Below are 2,196 nucleotides of genomic sequence, written 5' to 3' on the forward strand. Positions count from 1 at the left end.
GATAAAAAGTCATGAGGACAAACAACGACCAGCTCCAGCTCTTACTCTATATGTAGCGTTGGATGTTTGAGCTCATTACCATTCATTCTTTCCCGTCATCTTCAATAAGGGAGACAGACTACTACAACGTTTTTGAAGTGTGATTGTGTGTATGTGTATGTGTGTGTGTGTGTGTGTGTGTGTGTGTAGTGTGTAATTATCTTATTCTTTCTGGACCCTGTGTTGATATAGTTTTTTAAAATATTTGGTATTAAATTGTCCTTTTATATACGAGTATATAACCTGATAATAATCAATTACAGACATGGGGAGGTGTTTGGAAGGTGGGGGGGGAAGGGGGGAGAAGGCAGGGGGACAAAATGAAACAAAAGGACCAAAACCAGTAAAGAAAGTAACCTGAGGGCCATGCCAGAACAGAAAACTTGACCGAGCAAGCGAGCAAATGAAGAAGAAGAAAGACACGAGATACAAAACCAAAAGAAGCCACGAGAGATCGATGTATGTTAGCTTTGTGAGAAGAAATAGGATCGGAAATGCTTCAAACTAGTGAACACTTGAAATCAACATAAATACCAGGCTAAAAGATTTTTCAAAAGAGAGAGCTAATGTCGCTGGAGGGCCCCTTATTATTATTATAGGTAGGAGGGTGTTATTGGGTTAAGGAATTGTGAAGGGGTGGGCGGTGGTATATTAGACATCGGATATTGCGATGTTAAATTATATGCGGTTTGCAACGTACCGAAGGTCAGACATGATTCGTGTTTTATATTTTTTTCTTGTATCTTATTTTTTCCCCCTCCCCAATGACCAACGTGCAAAGGGACACCAAATGGAAAATATTTGAGGTAGAGTATGTAGGTGGAATGTGGGCCGTGAAAAGTAGATTTTTACTATGAAGAGCAACAAAGTTCAGGATTCAAAAAGAAATGAATCAAAATATCATGAATCTCTTGTTTTTTCCATTTTTGTCATCTGCATATACACAATTGTTTCCTTTGTTAGTATAAAATCCACGGAAAGATTTGAAACAAATCGATGAACTCTGGAGAACTATAGAATAAGGCTCACCTGGAGAACCAGTCTGCTGACCTCCTTTATTTCGCCGCTTCGACGCCGCGGACGTAGGATCAGCACCGGATGCTGCTGCTCGGATTGCCGCGATACGGTGTTTCGCTCGCTCGTCGCCTTGGTCGGCTGCTTTGACGTACCAGACGTTGGCTTCGAGGGGGTCGCGGCGGCATCCGATGCCCATTTCTGTGAAGTAGCCAACGGCATACTGTGCTTTTGGAAGTCCTATTTGACGTTTACCGGAGGTTGGGTGGTGAAAACGTCAGTCGAAATATAATGAGTTCGGGCGGATGACGCGTAAAATCATTTAAAATAGGCTTAATGAGATTTTTTTTTTTTTTTTTTTTTTTTTTGGTTTTTTTCTTTGAAGGATGGGGGGAGGGGATTGTTGTTTCCTTTTTTCCCTTCCTTTTTGGTTCAAGGACTTACCTAGTTCAGCAGCGCTCTTAGCCCATTCATATGCCTCATATTCATCTTTTGAAAGCAGTGGCTCCGCGCCAACCATGAACCACGCACACAACGCCATCATCGCCAGGGCGTGTCCCAATTGCGCAGCACAAGTATAGAAATGTACGCTCAGCGCGGGATCAACAGGGCAGTTAAGCTTGCCGTGTTCATAAGCATCGCCTAGTCGGTAAGCCGCGTCGGGATGGCCTAACTCTGCGGATTTGGTAAATAGTTGCGCGGCATATGCTTCGTCTTGGAAAACGTCATCTCCGTATCCAGTTTCATGGAGCAGACCAAGTTCATACGGGGCAGAGTTGTATTGGTGGTCTGCAGACTCTGCTGCTCGCTTCATCCACTTGATACCCTCCCGGTACCGGTTGACGAGGCCCATTTCGCCATCCAGACATGCACGCCCAAGTCTTGACATTGCCCCCGGATGGTTTTTTGATGCTGCTTGACGGTAAAATTGGACGGCTTTTGCGGCATCCTTTCGGGTTCCCCAGCCAAATTCAAAGCATAGAGCAGCACGGTAGCCAGCCTCCGCATGGCCATGTTTACTTGCTGCAACAAAATGTGGAAACGCTTTATCATAGTCAGGCTTGCCTTTGTTGAGAAGACCGGAAGCAATGCCATCCCCTCACCGGGTACTGGGCATAGGGATAACTCCGGTCAGCAAGGCGT

General features: G+C 44.9%; 1 protein-coding gene across 1 annotated transcript; it reads right to left on the reverse strand.

Moving 5' to 3' along the window:
- Window positions 1-931: 931 nt before the first annotated feature.
- Window positions 932-1,942, reverse strand: HCAG_02856 (predicted protein; the record flags this gene model as incomplete). The annotated part of the gene is made up of 3 exons (XM_001542635.1): window positions 932-972; window positions 1,069-1,293; window positions 1,498-1,942. 3 exons carry the CDS (start codon window positions 1,940-1,942, stop codon window positions 932-934), a joined length of 711 nt encoding a protein of 236 aa, XP_001542685.1.
- Window positions 1,943-2,196: the final 254 nt, after the last annotated feature.

The sequence above is a fragment of the Histoplasma capsulatum genome, genomic scaffold, assembly GCF_000149585.1.
Source record: "Histoplasma capsulatum NAm1 scaffold_2 genomic scaffold, whole genome shotgun sequence".
Lineage (NCBI taxonomy): Eukaryota > Fungi > Ascomycota > Eurotiomycetes > Onygenales > Ajellomycetaceae > Histoplasma > Histoplasma mississippiense.